Source organism: Neopelma chrysocephalum, unplaced genomic scaffold (assembly GCF_003984885.1).
Source record: "Neopelma chrysocephalum unplaced genomic scaffold, ASM398488v2 Primary Assembly neopelma1_71, whole genome shotgun sequence".
Classification (NCBI taxonomy): Eukaryota; Metazoa; Chordata; class Aves; order Passeriformes; family Pipridae; genus Neopelma; species Neopelma chrysocephalum.
In genome coordinates this window covers 10260200-10277203 of record NW_020897731.1, presented here as the reverse complement: position 1 = coordinate 10277203, position 17004 = coordinate 10260200, and the positions used below count along the sequence as shown (strand labels likewise).

The window sequence follows — 17004 nt, the reverse complement described above, 5'->3', positions numbered from 1 at the left end:
CTGAAGCAATTACTTAAAAGGAAACTCTGTTTTCCTTAATGCTAAAAAGAGACACCAAACAGCAATGGCACGTTTTCACTTTCTTCCCTCAAATCTTATCTGTCTTGCATCACCAATATCTTAAACAGAAAGCACCTTTAAGCTATTTGACAAATACTTAAGACAAACATTCACATAAAGCAAGCTTTATGTCAACGAATGTGCAATTTACTCAGCATAAACTAGGCAGCAATAGATCCATAAGATGTTTCTGCATACAGTGTCAAGAGCACTACTTAGAGCTTGCAATTCTCACACAGTCTCAATAGAGTACTTAAGTTTCAAATTACTGATACTGTCATTTACACTACCTTCCCTCCTCTTGTTTAATGTTGTCAAATTGCATTAAACTGGCACTATGAAACAGCAGCACATAAGAAAACAAATCAATCAAAATTCCTAAAACATTTAGAAAGGAAAACCAGTACTTTCCATGTCACCTAAAATCAAATGAAGGTAGTTCATTTTCTGAGGGGCTTCCTGCTTTCTAACAGTCAGCACAGCACTGGTAACACAGCTCAGGAGTCTCATTCTAAAGGTCTCCCTGTGGTGCAACTTAAGTTCTCTCAACAGCATGCCCAGTAAAGCCACTATATGCAGACACTATGAGACATGACATTCCTCTCAAAGTCTTTTGAGTCTTACTCACACTACTCACTATATTCAAGAAACATGAAATAAAGCTATACGCAATAGACAAATTAGATACTTCTGGGATCATTATAGCCTACATTTTTGAAGAGTTACTCATGAGTTAAACCAACAATTATGGGGAGATAATTTTTGCTGATAATTCAGTTGTAATACTTTCATAGAAAAGAATTTCAGCAAATAAGTCTTTACAGAATATTTGAAGAGATGAGGCTAAAAATCACTAGTTAAAACAGATATTTATTACATAGCAAACACCTCTTACTTCAGACTGCACTTAAATGACTTCCTACATAAACAGAATGAACAATGGCATGATCCTAGTTCCATTCCTCTCTTGTTCCTACTTCTAGTTTGACAAATACCAACTTTTAGATCTCTCTATGTGCACCATTAGCACATGTCCTAGTTTAGGAATGGTATTCTCAAATATAGTACTTGGTTTCCCCTACTGCTCCAATTGGAGGCACAAAAGGCAAAGTCAGAGGTTGAGATAAGAACAATTTACTGTAAGAGGCAATGAGATAAGAAAACTAACAGTAACAGCAACAATATTAATAACAAAAGGTATAAAAAAAAGAAACTATTTACACAGAAAGCCCCCCCACAATAAACAAATATGGGTCCATCCCCCACATTTCTCATAGAAGGAGCCCCTTCTCCCCAGAAGAGAGACAGTTCCTTTCCCATCCCCCAGCAACAATGTTAGGGGATATGGACAACATAAGGGGCCTTAGCCACACACCCTCCCAGCTACTGCAAAAAATTAACCCTGTCCTGGCCAGAACCAGGACAGCACAACACCTTCAGAATGGTGTGAGGGGAAAAAAAAGTTAAGTATTTTTCTCCTAACAATTCTAACATTTCAGATATCTGGAATTTTCTTTTAAATCACTATATCCTGGAACATATTTGGCAATGAACACTATACTGTACATTAAATACTGTCTTTTGATACTTGGAATATTTGGCTCAACTTATTTCATTTAAAACAGCATGAGGGAGGGCTGGTGGTGTTGTCAGTCCATTTTACTGTGCCCCAAGTTTAAAAGGATTTTCAAAAATGCTTTGGACTAAGAATTCTAGCTCCTTATAACCCAAATAAAATTTACATTGAAGTGGAAGTACATTGAACTTTCAACTCAATACAACATGCAATAAATATTTAAAAATAGCTTGAGAGCAACCCATAGGGTTTATTAAATTAAAAATATGCTAATCTGGAATTCAGCACTTGCACCAGTCACCTTGATAAATTAGAACATCATAGAGATGAGTGTGTAAGCTATCTTAGTTTACTTACAATGCACCAAGCACATGCAGAGAAAATTAACACTAGCTGTACTAAATAAGTTCTTAGTCAGGTTTACATGTGCCTATAAATAAAAGTATCAAAATGGATTAATGAAGATGCTTCAAGTCATTCATTTACTACTCTATACTTGGTGGAAAAATTCTTGACTTATGTCTGTGTCAGTAACCACCATCATTTTTAGCTATACTTCTTTACCTACCTTCAGATGTTTTCCAGCGCTTCCACAGATCCTCAATGGTGATATGTTTGTCTTCTCTGTGCAGGTGACTATGTTTATTAGAGGCATCCTTGTACTGCATATCTTCCCTTAGAAACTGAAGAAAAAGGAAAAACATCATTTTAAATGCCAAAATAATAATTTCTGAACAGAAACTAGAAGGAAATCAGGTAGACAAGATTTCTTTGCTATCTCTTCCCCATGCGAGCAACACAGAATTCATTTAAGTTCTCTAAAAAGACTTAGAAAGCACATTAAATACTCTTACAAGATTTTTCACCATGATCACATCCTAGAAAAACTGAAGGTTCAGTTGCTAGTATACTAGATTTAACAACATTTTTAGTATGCCTTAGATTGACAGTGATTACAAGAATGCACCACACAAGTCATACTGCATACTTTTGTACTCTGAAGACATTTAACCAACTTCGTCTACTTGAAAATAAGACCATGTAAGATTTGAAAGTGCATCAGTCCTTTATGGATGAGTAATCCTTGAATCCTGCTACACCAGTTAAATCCAACTGTTTGAGGATGAAAGTAAACTGTTGACTAAGTATTAGTAAAGTCTTTTGATTAGACAACAAAAATTTGACTTTATTTCATCAAATTAAACAACAGAAGCCATCTGAGGGCCAATTTTCTTCTCACTAATCATTCCTTAGTGGTTACACTCCAAGCACAGAAGCATTATATAAAGCTGCTTCATTTTCAGTAATTAACAGGAAGCCTTTTAGTAAACATGATAAAAGAAGTTCATGTAATCATGTCAAACATAATGGGTGGTGAGGCACTGGAACAGGTTGCCCAGTGAAGCTGTAAATGCCCCATCCCTGGAAGTATTTGAGGTCAGGTTGGATGGGGCTTTGAACAATCTGATCTAGTGGAAGGTGTCCCTGCCTACAACACGGGGATTGAGACTAAATGATCTTTAAGGTCCCTTCCAACCCAAACCATTCCATGATTTTATGACAGCAGTGTTGTACTAGTGTTTCACAAGTCACTACAAACAGGTTCTCCAAATACATGCAGAAAACCCCCCCATGGAACCGTAAAACCCACTCTATTTTTATTTCATACAGGCCTAGAAAAGTTGGAATAGCAGTTGGCAAACAAGCTCCCACTAATAGTGGAAACCTTGCATAGGTATCAGTCCCTAAAATCACAGTATGAGCAGTCTCCGTGGGTGAAGACCTTAGTATTCATATCAGAAAACTAACATTTGGTACAAACAGTACCAGAAAACTAAGTAATCTTCCACAGTAGAGAGCTTGCTTTCTTCAGTTCCTGAAGGATGAAGTTGCTCAAACAAAACCAGTTACAGACAAATATCATCATGGCTAGGCTTCGCAAACGAAGATTTGGGAAGGGCTCTACCCACGTTTCTTGCAAGCGCGTTGGTGGCTAAAAACAGACAAATATAACAGCTAAGTAAAAACCAGCTTTTCTATGTGGCTGGTCATATGTCATCACCACTTCAAGCAGAAGGGAGGAAGAAGGACAAGTTAGTGATGCAGTGCTGAAGAGCCCAATTCTTAAAATTTAGTCCAAGTAATAATTTATGTACAGAGCTTCCTGCACAGGCCCTATTTCTAACAAATCTAGAGGTTATACAATTCAAGAAACTGCAGGAGAGACTGAAAAGTAGCCGATGCTAAACCATAACATTAACTCTTTATTAACAAGATATAGAGTATGACAGCAGAAATATGCAAGCAAAAGCTAAAACTTATCAATTTTCCCTTACTAAAATATTTTTACTAGGATGTAAGGAAATGTAAAACTATGTGAAAGGATTCTAGTTTCTCCTCTGACTTGGGATACAAAACTAGTTGCTTTCTCTACGCCAACCATAGAGCCATATACAGACTGGATGCAAATCTTCTCTCATTTATCTATTACTTCAAAACTTTTTTTGATTGTCAGACATTAGCTTTCTATGCCTTTTGATTCCTAAAATAGCTCCATTTAGCCCATACAAACTGCACAAGCATTTTTAACTCCTCTTCCCCATGCGAATGGCATAAATTCAGATATAAAAAAATATATACGCAAACACGCATATCCATGAGAAATATAGGAGAAATTTATGAAATATATGAGAACTGAAAAGAGCAGCCTGTTGGGCAAGGGCTATTACAGAACTTCTGAAACCAGCAGCAGTAAAAGTGTTTAATAAACACAGAACTGTATGCTGTAAATGAATGCAAACGTAGAAATATCTGCTGCATATTCCATAGTCCAAGCAGGAACTCTGAAACCTTCCCACATTGGCAATACTACCATGAAGCTGGAAAATTCTACAACCATCATTCAATGTGCAACCAAAGATGGATTATCTTATTCGTTCCCATACCATGTTTATCAAAGAGTAAAGTGAAAAGCAGGAACTAAACAATAAGAAAACAAGCAAAATAATATTCTTATCCACTTGGGTCTGTAAGTCTTTCCAAATTAAAGTAGCCTCACAGCTGGAACATCAGGAAAGAATTGATGTTTGCCCACCTCACCTTTTCCCTCCAGACTGCAAGTACCTACTATCAGCTGACATCCCCAGCATATCTTTTGTGAACTTGGAAAAAATATACTAAATATTCAGCAAAAAAATATATTCTATGTCCCTCCCTGTAAAGATTGTCTCTCTTCATGTGGGGTTAAGGTAAATGCTAACACTCTTTAGCTTTCTAGTGAATGATGATAAGACTGCCCTTGGTGACTCCAAATGTCAGGTATGGACATTTGTTTTAAAAACAAATTGTTGTTGTAGGGTGATGGCATTTCTAAAGAGGAACAGAATGTATACACATACATATGTTGCATGTACAGGCTTAAGCCCATTTCGCATCTTCTCTGCTAAAACTCAGATCAGTTTTGTTTGTACAAACTTGCTCCTATCTTTACTGCTAGTTGTCAGCAAAGGCTGTAAAACTGAAGGATGAGAACACTTGTGCAGTTAGAGGTGCTGTCAAGGAAAATCTTAATTGCTGTTAACAATGCCACATACGTGGTCAGAAGTAAAGGACAGAAGGAAGATGCCAAATGATAAACAGAAAAGCTTCAAGGTGTTACACCTCACCCCAAACTAAACACTACAAGGAACTTTAAGAGAGCACTGCGATTTAAAAACGGGACGGACACCGGCTGCCTCGGCACCCGGACGAGCAGCGCCGGCAGCAGCGTGAGAGACCCGGAGCCGCTCCTGCCGTTCGGCCCCGCCGCCCGCAGAGGGCGCAGCAGCCCCCGCGCTCCCGAGCCCGCAGCGGCACGGGAAGCACGGATCCAAGCCCGCAGCACGGCGTTTCCCGGGAGGAGAGAGTGATAGTGGACCTCGTTTACATGGAGAGACGGATTTGACTAACGTCCTTTTTTAAAAAGGGGCTGTCAGCACTCAAACTTGTGAGCGGCTTGCAGTCAGTAACCAGTACAGTTATTGCTCAGGGGGAGAGGTTCTACACCAATGAGAACTTCTTCCAAGTGAAAAGCCCCTCTTCTGTTCTGTCCTACCCACACTGCTCCCAGATTTGTGAAAATACTCACGATGGCTTCCTCAACAAGGTTCTCTGGCACCACATGGTCCCAGCACTAAAGTTAAGAGTACACATATCTAGAAAGAGGCCATCGTGCTTCCAAGAATGAATGCATTTACTAAAGAGGAAGTATATAACAACATCAAACATCTTTCTTTAGTTTAAAGGATCTTTGTTTCGAAACTGGCCTAATATGGAAGTACTTCTTCATGAAAAAGAACCGTGTCCTAAACTGAAGAAAGACAAAAACAGAACAACTCTAGTAAAAAGAGGATTTTTCTGTTCTTTGTCATGGCAGCTAATCTCTCTTCTGTTGCCCTGGTCATTAAGTATACAAAGAAAAGGTTAGAAAAATAACTCTAAATAGGGAGGCTAAAAGAATAAGCTCTAACAAAAACACATCTAGGGATTATCTTAGCCAACATAATTACTCAGGAAGGAGAAGTCCTTTTAAGACTACAAAGTTGAAACCAAGAAAGCAATAGATAAGTTACCTAAAAACTGTGTGAGAAAAAAAATCATTTGTCAGTGTAGTTACTTCAAAAACAAGTAGACTGTAAAAAAACACCACACCTAGACTTGAAATGGAGTCTTGATCCCAAAACTCCATAACAACTATACCTCTACAAAGATCAACATCCTAAAGTTCAAGGTTCGGCAGTGTAATAGCTAGAGAGGAAACTTCTTCCTGGCTGGAGGGGACAGGACTTGTGGAGCCCTGGAGAAGTTCCAGAGTCAGGTACACGCCACCTTCCTTCCTCTTCAGAAAGCCTTTAGTACTGTAACTTTCACCAAAATCCAGTCAACTCATAAACAAAGACCAACCTGAAGCAAGAACCACCAAAAAAAAAAAAATCTGAACATTGTAAAAGAGGTCAAAAGACACCCCAAAATCCAATACAGGTTTGACTGGTATCGGAGAGAGTGCTTGCAAACTAAACTCAAGTTAAAATATGGAACCTGCAAGAGATGCTCCTTGAAGAGCAAATGAGAAATTGCATATTTTTGCAAATGCCAGCAGAAAAGTAAAATTAACCACGCTCACTCGCTGCAGCAGGAAGCACTCATATGCTGTTTAAATTTTGTTCTAGGTGAAGGCTCAAATTCATGATTTTCAGTTTCATCAACTTAAAATAGACCCTCTAACTGACAAGTTTACTTTAAGAGTAATTAATAATATTTCCTGGCTAAGTATTACTCTCTTCCTCAAGCAGTGTTATTTCCTTCAGTTTTATTCCTTGAAACCTGCAAAAGTTACAACTTCAGTTCTCCTATAACCCTTCAGATTTCCTATAAACCTTCAGACATACCCAAGTCATTGCTAGACAGCCTTCCCATCTATTGCAACCAGACTTGTTGCAGCTATTGAAATGTCACATGTACTGAATAATGGCAAATGTGCTTTTAAAAGGCAACATACTATAATTCAGGTACGACAGCTTTTGCAACTGCCTACCCTACAGAAGTGGCTTCTAAAGATGTTACACAGTAAAATAAGAAAATGTATTCAAGCATAATAAAAACATTACTAGAAAAACGTAGGACATAATAAGGAAAGTTCTACAAGTATATCTTAAGTAATCTACACATTCTACTGAAAAAAGATTATTGCAGGTCAAAACAAACTGCAGCTATTCTACTGCAAAGTAAACTTTGCAACCCTTCAAAGTCAAAGAATTTCCAAGGGGGCATTCCATTGTAGCAGGAATAAATGCCCACAGTGCTACATAAACAGGTGCAGACAGCTACATATTATTAGCTTAAGTACCTCCAAGGAGGCAAGGCATGAGGTAGGTCTGATCCAAATCACGTTGGAACAGGTTTCCATGCAACTGTACCCATGATAACACACACTGCTTCTCTACAGGACTTAGCACAACTTAGCTGTCAACTAACACACTCATAATGTTTTCAGACAAGTGCTGGCTCCTTATCTTGCTCTGAAAAAACAGTGTAGACACATTCAGAATTCCTCACAAAACTTCAGGAGACTAAAAGACACTCTGCCTGGGGACAAATACATTTGCAGTTGAATGAAAAAAATTAATGCACAAAAGGCCTCTATTAAGAGAGTCACAATAAATTAAGGGAATCAAAGTAACCAAACAGCTTTGGGGGAAAAGGTTTGAGACACTGGTTAGGAAGTTCAAAACACTTATTTGAATGATCAGTGTTTGTAACAGAATGTTCTTGCACAGTGAGATGTAAAACATGCTCAAGAGCCATCCCAGTATCATGAAAAGAACAGTTCTGATGTTTTCAGTTGCTGAACCACTGCAGCAGGTACTTCTCCACATGCAGAATTTTGCCTAACCAGCTGACACTGAAATACAAAGTAGTTTACAGAAATATGAACACCAGTTTAAGGACCTTTATTATATAAATGACAAGGACAAAACCAGAATACTAAGAGAATTTTAAAGGACATTTAACATCTTGATGAGAGCATATTTGCGGAGAACAAAATGAACTAAGAACTTGGCCTACAGCAGAACCTCTCCCAGCTGAAATAACACCTGAGGTAGGCTCCTGAAGTTTAACCAGGGCCTAAGATGCACTAAAGAAATGGAAATCAAGCTTCTGAACTATATCATCTGTTACTTTTTAACATCTGTTCCATACATAGTAGTAATTCCTCCTCTTCAAAATCTTCTGCTAAATCTTTACTCCCCCCAAGATCAAAAGAAAGACAAATTGTGCACAAGAATTTGCTTCTGTTCAATAAGACAGAAGGGCTATTCAATTAGCATCATTCCAAGTTTAATGTTAAATTCTCAAAATGTTTTTTCACCTCAACTTTATGCTCCTGATATCCAAAATACACGTACTTAAAATGGGAGCACCACACTATCTCAGCATCTAGTTCTTCATGATTTCCCGTCATGGAATTTCTTGCAATTTTGCCCTAAGTGTTTGGTGCTCACTACTGTCCAGAGCAGATTATTCAAATGAATAGGTCTCTGGTCCAAAGTAGTAATTCATGTCTCATTCGTTTTTTATATCTCTTAAGGAACTAAACAAAGAACAAAGATATCTACAGTCTTCTATCACCAATTTATTGTCACACAAATTGAATAGGCAGACCTATTTCAGTAGTAATTCAGAAAATAATTTGACATTGCAAAGTTAGATGTTAAATTTTATTTCTCTGAGTTGTCCAAAAATAGTATTGCTGGTGCAAAATAATTTAATTTAGTAAGCTTATAAAATAGATTGTGATGTACCAGTGCATGTACCATTTTAACTGCTAAAAGAAAGGATGCATAAACAACCAAAAATATGACTAGCAAATTAATTACGTAATAAAAATAAGTATTACGAGCATGGACTGATTCTTCTCTACTATAAAACTTTGCATCACAAATTAGCACTAAAGGCAGGATATACTGAAGCATATGTTTCTGAACTCACCCCAGTTCTATAAATTATTAAATTTTTAACTGAGTTGTTTACACTCGACCTCTGTATTTTATCAATTTCTATTTCCTTCTGGATTCTTCCTTTGACCTTTTTTCTTCTCTCAAAAAACAAAGCATGCTCTCTCTCAAGATATCAGGTTTGTTGAACCACTCAGATTATTTACATCATGGATGCAAATATGAACACAAATCCTCAGACAATTATCTTCACAGAGCCCATCCATTCAGAAAGAGTCCCTTCAAAAGGAAGATCTTGGGTTATCAAACATTCTGCCCCTGTTAGAGTTACTATAGCCAAAGTGCTATGTTACTATTACTATTCCAGATCAGATCATACTAGCTAATTTTCCTGCTTTAATCACTGTATAGAAGACAATCATCTTCCCTGGTTTAGGCAACTAAAGCTAGATTCTATTTGATTCTTGTCTCCAGACAACATTTTTAAGTCAGGCACTTCTGTATATCATCTCTGCAGTTTGAATTTCTTTGACCATCCTGTTAAAAGCCATTCAATGCTTTCAATGCTGCAGTCTTTTCCTCTCCATACTGTACTTTGTCTTTTGTTTGTTTGTTTGTTTTCTGTGGGGTTTGTTTGGTTTTGGGGGTTTTTTTGTTAAGTAATAATGCAAATTCCCTCATTAAAAAAAGTTAAATAAAATATGAATACATTAAGTGACCTACCCAAATAGCCCATGCAAAGGTGTAAATTTGTGGCATTAGCTTGGTGTGACATCAGACACACAGTAAGATACTAATATTTCAAAAACGTCGATTTATTCTAGTACTATAGAGAGGTTCCTTGAGGAAATTACTTCATGTAGGACCTACATATGGAGGTTCTTTGGAAACAGGAAGAACCTACGTAAATAGTGAACATATGATAAGTCTGTCTTACTTCTTGTGCCTCCTCATCATTAAAACAAGTCACGTTCACATGGTGCAACAGATGCTTCCTGAGGCAGATAACCTCCCACAACACAACTAAAATCTCAGTTAGTAATATTACATTCTCCCTTTCAGTTACCCATTTACAGCCTATCTCTTGAAACCAGTTTAAACAATTGCAATCTTGTACATATTAATAATAAAGTAATAATAGCAGGACCTAGATCTGATAGAAAAATTCATATTAGACTGCCCTAACAATAAGCATAGGTTTGGGGTTTTTTTCACATCCTTCCCCTTTTTCCTTTTCTCTGCTGTACCATACCAAAAAATAAAGAAGAAAAAAATCTAACTAGTCTATGCTCAGACTAGAGCCCCTCTAACTTCCTTAGAAGACTTCAACAAATCCCTCATGTGTTTCCGTAACTATTAAATCCCGTGCTAAAAATTTAGATCAGGTTTCCCCACATTAATGTCATCAAGGTCAAATACAAGCTTCTTTCCAGCCCATATAAAGTAGGTCCAACAGGCTTCCAGTATCAGACCATTTCTGAGAAAATAAGAAATTTCTTCTAACAAGTTCAAATTTTCTTATATCCAAAAAAAACTCCTTCTCTACAGAATGATTTTATGTAAGCCTTCATTTTACAGAGGAAAAACAAACCACAACATAAAACAGGGCATGAAAACATTAGGAAAAATAAACTGTGTGCAGATGAAGTGTCTGAAATCACCATTGGGAGTTAACTGGATTAGCAAATTAAAATAGTTAAAATAAATAGTTCACCTTTAGCTCTTTTTACCTTCCCTCTCAAAATAACTTATTTACAAGAACTTCCTTCCTTGGTGTAAATATACACTTGTAACAGTGTTGTAGTGCTAGTAAAACAGCAGAAAGTTATTCTACTTTGTGACATTCTTCCTGCCAAAGAAAAAGCTGATGAATATCTAACCAACATACTCAATATGCCGCTCTTCCAGGAGTCTTGCAAGTAAAAACCATGCAGCATAACAGAAAATCCATTCCCTGCTGTTAAGTAAAATCCCTGCATTTTATGTAAGCTTTACGTCTAATAAAGATTTTTTAATTATCAGTCCTCACTTTTAATCAAGGCAAGCAGCACTACCCACTGTGACAGAACAAAAAAAAATCTGGTTCTGAAATAGTGTATATTAGGATACACTTAGCATATATTCAGACCTACTGTAATCAGACAACTATGTAACTATGTTGTTGAAATGTAGATCTTTTAAGATTATTGTAAAGATCCAGTAAAAGCACTACTAAGTAATAGAAGAACATACAAATTACTAGCTGAACTTGCAATTAAACTGCATTTCTTAATAATTTCAGATTTGTATTTAATGTCTTAGAAGAAAACACCCTATGCAAATACATATTCATCACTGATTTGCATGGAAAATATGTGTAGAGCTACTTTGCAGGGAGGGGGTTACTAAATATTTCTTCAATAGTTTAAAATGAACTAGCAGAAACAAGGGCTACATTTCAGCCATCTTATTTTATGCACAATGAGTAGTTTGAATACACAGTTTCACTCATCTGTCACTACCCCAGCTGAAACAGCATCCCTCATCAACTGTTCTAATTTCAGCCACTTAAACAGGTCTTAAGAGTAGCTGCTGTTGCTTCCTCTGCAACAGGAAGAAACTTAAGGTCAGATATAAAGATGGTCCACTGAAAACCAGGACAGATCTTCTGAATACTAATAAAAAGTTTCCAATGTATAAATATTTCTGTATTTTCTTCTAACTTTCTCAGCTTCCATGTATAATAAATGCAGTACAAGTCAAAAGAATCAATCAAAGTGCTGGGAAGTTCATTAGGAAGATCACATTCCATCACTGATGTTTCAGTTTTCAGACTGGACTGTGCCTATCCCAAACATTAATGACAACCACCCAACATTTTGCAATAACAGAGCTATTATATTATAAAAGCCATGGTAGTCAGGCAAAATCCCTGACTGGGAAAAGGGAAACATCACTCCTATTTAAAATGAGAAGAAAGGAAGACCGGGGAACTAAAAAACAGTGAGTCTCAGCTCTGTGCCTGGAGCAGATCCTCAAGGAAACAATGTTAAGGCACACACAATGATGTGACTGGAGACAGCCAGCACTGCTTCACTAAGGGCAAATAGTGTCTGACCAACCTGGTGGCCCCAGGGTGAATGCAGCGGTCAGAGAAGGAACACGAACCCATGTTGTCTACCCAGACTTCTGAAAGGCTTCTAACATGATCCCACATAACATCCTTTTCACCAAATTGGAGAGAGATGGATTAAAAGGGTGGAACCATTCGGTGGATAAGGAACTGGTTGAATGGACACAGCCAGAGTTGAGGTCAATGGCTCCATGTCCAGGTGGAGGCCAGTAATGAGTGGTGCCCATCAGGGACTTCTGTCAGGACAGGTGCTCTGTGATATCTTCATCAATGACAGACAGTGAGATCAAATGCACCCTCAGCAAGTTTACAGATGACCCAAAGCTGAGCAGTGCAGTTGGCACAACAGAAAGAAGGGATGTCATCCAGAGGGACCTGGACAACCCTGAGAAGTAGGCCCGGGAGAACCTCCTGAAGTCCAAGTGCAAGGTGCTGCACCTGGGTTGGGCCAAGCCAGACATGAGCACTGACTGGGAGAACTCACTGAGAGCAGCCCTGCAGAGAAGGACTTGGAGGTTCTCATGGATGAAAAGCTGTATGTGAGCCAACAGTGAGCGCTCACAGTTCAGAAAGCCAACTATATCCTGGGCTGCATCAAAAAAAAGTGGCCAGCAGGTCAAGGGAGTTGATTTTCCCCTTCTATTCTGCTCTTGTGAGACCCTCACCTGGATTACTGCATCCAGTTCTGGGGTCCTCAGCACAAGAAACACATTGACCTGTTGGAGCAAGTCCAGAGAAAGCCACCAAGATGCTCAGAAGGCTGGAGCACCTCCCCTACGAAGACAGACAGAGAGCTGAGATTGCTCAGCCTGTAGAAGGCTCCAGGGAGATCTTATTGTGACCTTCAGTACTTAAATGGAGGGTATAAAAAAGAGGGAAAACAACTTTTTACACAGGCAAGTAGTGATAGGACAAGGGAGAAAGGTTTTAAACTAAAATAGGAGAGATTTAGATTACATGTTAGGAATAAATTCCTTACTCAGAGGACAGTGAGGCACCGGAACAGGTTGCTCAGAGAAGCTGTGGATGTCCCATCCCTGAAAGAACTCAAGGTAAGGTTGGATGGGGCCTGTTGATGCTGTTTGCACACAGGCACACAGAAAAGTAAGTAGCATCATATTAAACTTGACAAATGATAATTCATAACCTAACTCATCCAGGGAGAGCAATCTTCCCCAAGATGTTATAAAAAAGGATGACAAAGAAGGGCAAGATTCTTCTCCCATTCATCTACAGCGAGAATGGGTATCAGAGCCACATGACAATACCCTCATTTTTAGGGGACATCTTCACTCTCCTTCCTTTCTCAAGCTTGTGCCTAACAACTGCCAGAATGCAAAGTAAACACAACAAAACTACACAGATATTTCCACTCCTACCAGTAATTTTGAGAATCCTGATGGTAAAGTTAAGTAAGGGCAAGGGCATGTCCTTTGCCAGGACCACCAGTAGCCTGCCTACCACACTCATTTGAACACAGACAAAAAACTTCAAGCAGGTCTGTATAACCTTCCTTAGTTCATAGGTCTTAATCTACCATTAACCTATAGCAGGAGGTGATTACTACTTGCCTGTAAAATGTAAGCGAAACCAGAAATCTTTCTAAACTGCTGTCTGTAAAAGGTATTGCTTTGCACCATGAAGTACTTGCAACAGATAAAGGCAAATAGGAAAGCCAGTGATGCCTTAAGCAAGAAAACTTTGAGCAAAGAAAATGTAATACCACAGTAACACATCAACCTCACTGCAAGCTAAGCCAACACCATTTGCCTACTTCTTACACCAATCACAAAAATAACACCTTTTATACATAGTCGTACAAAACTTTCCTGTAGGCTGGAACAATGGACAACAATATGCCATTTCAGACAATTATAGAAACTAGACTTTCCTTCCATATTTGGCTGAGGGAAGGGCTGAATTTAGAAAAACAGTAATGACTACTCAAGTGCTGGAAGATAAAGAGCAGCTATACAAAACAATGAAGGGGAAAAAGAGATCTCATGCATGCACAAGTGAAGTTTTTTTTTATTCGTACCTCATCACTTTCATCTACTTCAATACCACCATCTTTGTCATCATCCATTTGTTTATGGATCATGCGGAGAGCTTCTAGGCTGAATCGGTCTTCCTCAGTAAAGCATGGTGGGCTAAGTGAACTGCAGGGATCTAAAGTGGGGAAAAAAAACAAAAAAACCCAGAAACATTAGGTAGTGTCACTCCAGAATATAATGCTCCCAAGCAGAAGAAAGGGTTTACATTTCTGTATTGTGTATCTGTACTTCATTGCACATAATCACCAGGTAATAGACGTCAAATTTAACTGTAAAATAATAATTATTACCAAAAAAAGTGAAAGGGGTGTGTGTGTAAATCAACTCTTTTTTTTATCCACGAAGGAATCCCGAAAAATAAGCTGGAATAGTTTTGACACTTTGTTTTTTCCACCCCAGTAACTTACTATTTCCATTTTTTCTTCTATCATCCACCCTCAGTAATATGTCACTACAATAGCAAATAAAGCCACTGCACTTCCCAGCCTCCTTTCTGAACCTCTGGGCTACAGAGAGAGCAGCAGAGGAGAAGGAAAAGAACTGTCATGTCATACAATCATAGCTTCATAAACAGATAACAAGGGGATGGTAATCACATTGCAGATAAAAATCTAAGTCAGTAGTATTACTGAACACAAAATATTCAAAGAGGACTGCAAGAGAAGAAAGTGCACTGCAAAAAAATTTCAGCTGATGTATTTATATGACTATGTAATACATGATATATCACTCATGTACCCTCTGATTACAAACGGCAGTTGCCGTGGAGCAGGTTTCCAAATCAAAAATAGTACGTTTTCATTTGCATTCATTACTGAAGGCTCATGATTTGTGCACAGCTTATGGCTCGGCTTGCACCACATCAGCCTGTTAAGTCTCTCTTCTTTCCCTTCTACAAGGCATATGCCAAATGCTCCAAAAATCTGCAGTGCATGATGATCAACCATCATTACACTGGTCTTTCACAGACCTTGGCATTAACTAATAGCTAACTATTTCATTAATTCTGATGTACCCAACACCATCAAAGAACAGAATGTGGAGAAGGATATAGAAATCATTTTCTGAAAGTTCAGCTTTAATAAGATACTGAATTCCCACTGTAATAGCCATTATAAAAATGCAGTGACTAGTCCCATAAACTGGTGCACTACACTTTAATCAATGCAAATACAAATTGAGGCAACATATGAGTAATTTTTGCTTTTTCTAGTCTATCAGAGGATTAAGCTTTCATATTGCTACAGAATTTATTAAAAGGCACATTTATATAAGTAATGTAAAGGAAGCATATACAGAAATAGAGAGAATTAAGAGTTTGCACAGAAAAACTAATTTATTGTTTTACTATTTCATATTAGTTGGATTATCATGATTCTGCTTTTCTATTATGAATTTTAAAATAATCAAAAATCAAAAATAATGGAATGCATAAGGCTACAAAGTAGAAGAATGAAGATAACAACTGCAACATAGTTGGAATCTCAGATGCATAATTAACATAACTGATTCCCAAGGCTAGATGCAAGTCAACGCATTCCTACTTTATGGTCAAGTTTTATGATACAGAAATTAACATAAATCTGTCATCTATGTCCATGAACAAAAAAAAAACCCAAAACCAAACCAAACACAAAGAAAAAAATCAACATTAAAAAAACTCAAACACCTCACTGACACTGTCCCAGAACAGAGATGCTGCTTTTAGAAATAATTTATGTAATTCAGAAAGACAAATTTCTAAATCTCTTCTTTACTAAATTACTAAGTATTAAATATTACTAAATAATTCATTACTAAATATTAAACCAGGCGAATCACAAACTATAATTTTCAACTTTGGAATGCAACTAATATTTTATTAAGAAAAACCAAATAACTTTTTTTTTACCTTTAAAAAAATATCTATTTTATTTTTGCATCTTTGTTTTATCACAAAAGGTTTAATTTTGCAATACTCAGCCTTTAAATTTTTGCCCTGCAATTAAAACATTAATATGGCCAGGGGCATTAAAGGACTCAGCCCTGAAATAAAGGATTATATAGAAATGCTGTAGAAAGGCTTCCCTTGCAACCGTAATGAATTACCTCTGCTAGTAATTAAATTCCAGTGGCCATGAACAAGGGATATGAATTTACTTAAATACAACCATATATTAGAAGAACCATCTTTGTATTACATGTTTAGATCTATACTGTACTTTAAGTTAGAAGAAAGCATAAACATCAAAAACTGATAAAGAGGTCCCCCAAACACACCCAACTTGCTTAATTTGTATTTAGTTCTATTCTTACATAGAAGAAAACGTCAGATAGTGTTCACAGTTTGCAAGAACCCACTCAAATGTTCTTCCATTTTGTTCAGCTGAAAGCCCAGCTTTTCAAATCAAAAAGGTTTTCTCAAAGTACAATTTCACACAGTTGAGGTTGATCAGTTCCTTAATCACAGTACTTATCTTAAATATGCCTTTTTAGGATATTTAAGCATGAAGGCACTTCAAGGAGCTATGGTTCTTCTTGAGAGAAGTAAACAGGCTGCTAGTGCTTCAAATGTCCCATGCGCTGGCTCCAAGAACACTTGATCTCTCTCTTAAGAAACGATAGAGTGCCAATTGCTCATTTTGGGACTGAGAAACAGAGTAGGACCACATGTTAACTGTAATAAAAATTAACCCACTCAAAACGGAATCCAGATTTACTTTGAAACTA

The 17004-nt window shown here is 37.5% G+C and overlaps 1 protein-coding gene across 3 annotated transcripts in view; it reads right to left on the bottom strand.

Annotated features, from left to right (window-relative positions):
* The window catches only part of STIM2 (stromal interaction molecule 2), a 70035-nt gene that overhangs the window by 19521 nt on the left and 33510 nt on the right, over nt 1-17004 (bottom strand). For all 3 annotated transcript variants that reach the window (XM_027686437.1, XM_027686436.1, XM_027686435.1), the window contains exons 2-3: nt 14280-14410; nt 2205-2319 (exon numbers count right to left, since the gene is read on the bottom strand). In XM_027686437.1, coding sequence (XP_027542238.1) covers nt 2205-2319; nt 14280-14342 — 178 coding nt within the window. In that variant the 5' untranslated portion in view covers nt 14343-14410. The remainder of the gene's footprint in view (nt 1-2204; nt 2320-14279; nt 14411-17004) is intronic.